Source organism: Etheostoma cragini, chromosome 9 (genome assembly GCF_013103735.1).
Source record: "Etheostoma cragini isolate CJK2018 chromosome 9, CSU_Ecrag_1.0, whole genome shotgun sequence".
Lineage (NCBI taxonomy): Eukaryota > Metazoa > Chordata > Actinopteri > Perciformes > Percidae > Etheostoma > Etheostoma cragini.
In genome coordinates, this window is record NC_048415.1 from 498,815 (window position 1) to 500,134 (window position 1,320).

At 45.5% G+C, this 1,320-nt stretch overlaps 1 protein-coding gene across 1 annotated transcript in view; it reads right to left on the bottom strand.

Moving 5' to 3' along the window:
- LOC117950782 (nardilysin-like) overlaps positions 1 to 1,320 on the bottom strand; it is a 20,401-nt gene that overhangs the window by 5,075 nt on the left and 14,006 nt on the right. The window contains exons 14-15 of the mRNA XM_034882121.1: positions 470 to 632; positions 176 to 207 (exon numbers count right to left, since the gene is read on the bottom strand). Coding sequence (XP_034738012.1) covers positions 176 to 207; positions 470 to 632 — 195 coding nt within the window. The remainder of the gene's footprint in view (positions 1 to 175; positions 208 to 469; positions 633 to 1,320) is intronic.

Consider the following 1,320-nt stretch of genomic DNA (forward strand, 5'->3'; position numbering starts at 1 on the left):
AGGGAGAGAGAGAGAGAGAGAGAGAGACTAAGATTATTTAGAAGAATTTCCGGATTTCTACATCAAAACAGGTTAATTTGAGGCTTTAGAGCATCGTACCAGATGATCTGACTGTTAAATAAAACATGACCAGAAACACTAAAAGTGGAAAAAAGAAATAAAACGGGAAACTCACTCAATGAAATATTGCAGAAACTCTTTGGATTCCTGAAGGAGGAAAAAACAAGAGATTACACAACGAGACATACACAACATAACAAGTGGAACAGAGAGGACGTCGATTTAGAGAACAAAAAAGTCGATTCCAGTTTACAAATTGATTTTGGTTAAAGCCTGGTGACCGTACACTAGAAGACTCCGACAATTTTTTTTAGTATTTATATTTTTTGTAATATCTAAAACTATTCGCAACATAAAGGGTTTTCTGTGTGTGTGTGTGTGTGTGTGTGTGTGTGTGTGTGTGTGTCACCGTGCTGGTGAAGTTCCCCTGCACCAGCCCCTCGACGTACAGCGCCGCCTTCAGCCCGGCGGCGAACGCCGCGAGGTCGTCGACGGTCAGGCCCGCGGTGACGGCCCGGTACTTCTGGACCACCGACCAGCGGCTGTGCTCCAGGATCTGCAGACGGACGTCCCTGGGGGGGGGGGGGGGGGGGGGGGGGGGGGGGGGGGGGGGGGGGGGGGGGGGGGGGGGGGACACGAGGGGAGTCTTTTTAGTCAATTGCTCCAGGAAAGGTGATTAGGCGATCGCATAATTAGCCAAAGTCCATATCTTTCATTAAAATCTGTCTCACTTTTGCCGCATTAATCGACGATTTCTGCGCAGAGCTTGCATGATTTCATTATCCTGCATTTTCGTTGCAAAAAAGTCCCAAATATCTTATCAGAAACATGTTGTTTACTTCACACTAGAGCAGCCATTTCCCCCTTTTCCATGGGAACGTTATAAAGTGATGTAATTACTCACTCTTTTTCATCAAACAGCAGTTTTTGCAGGTTCCCGCAATTTCCTCGCTTACATTTGCATTAAAACCTCGCATATTCCATTGCATTCTTTAAGAAAACGTGCCGCATAATCAAGGATTTTTGGACCAATCACAAAAGACTCTGGATTTTTCTGGAAGGACGGGTTTATGTATGGGGCAGTTTCAATGATCGATAGACGTTAAATTAAAAAAACAAAACAATGTGTGTGTGAGTGTGTGTGAGAGAGAGACTGTGTGCGTGTGAGGGAGACTGTGTGTATGGGTGTGTGTGAGAGAGACTGTGTGTGTGTGTGAGTGTGTGTGTGTGTGTGTGTGAGTAAGAGAGACACTGTGTGTG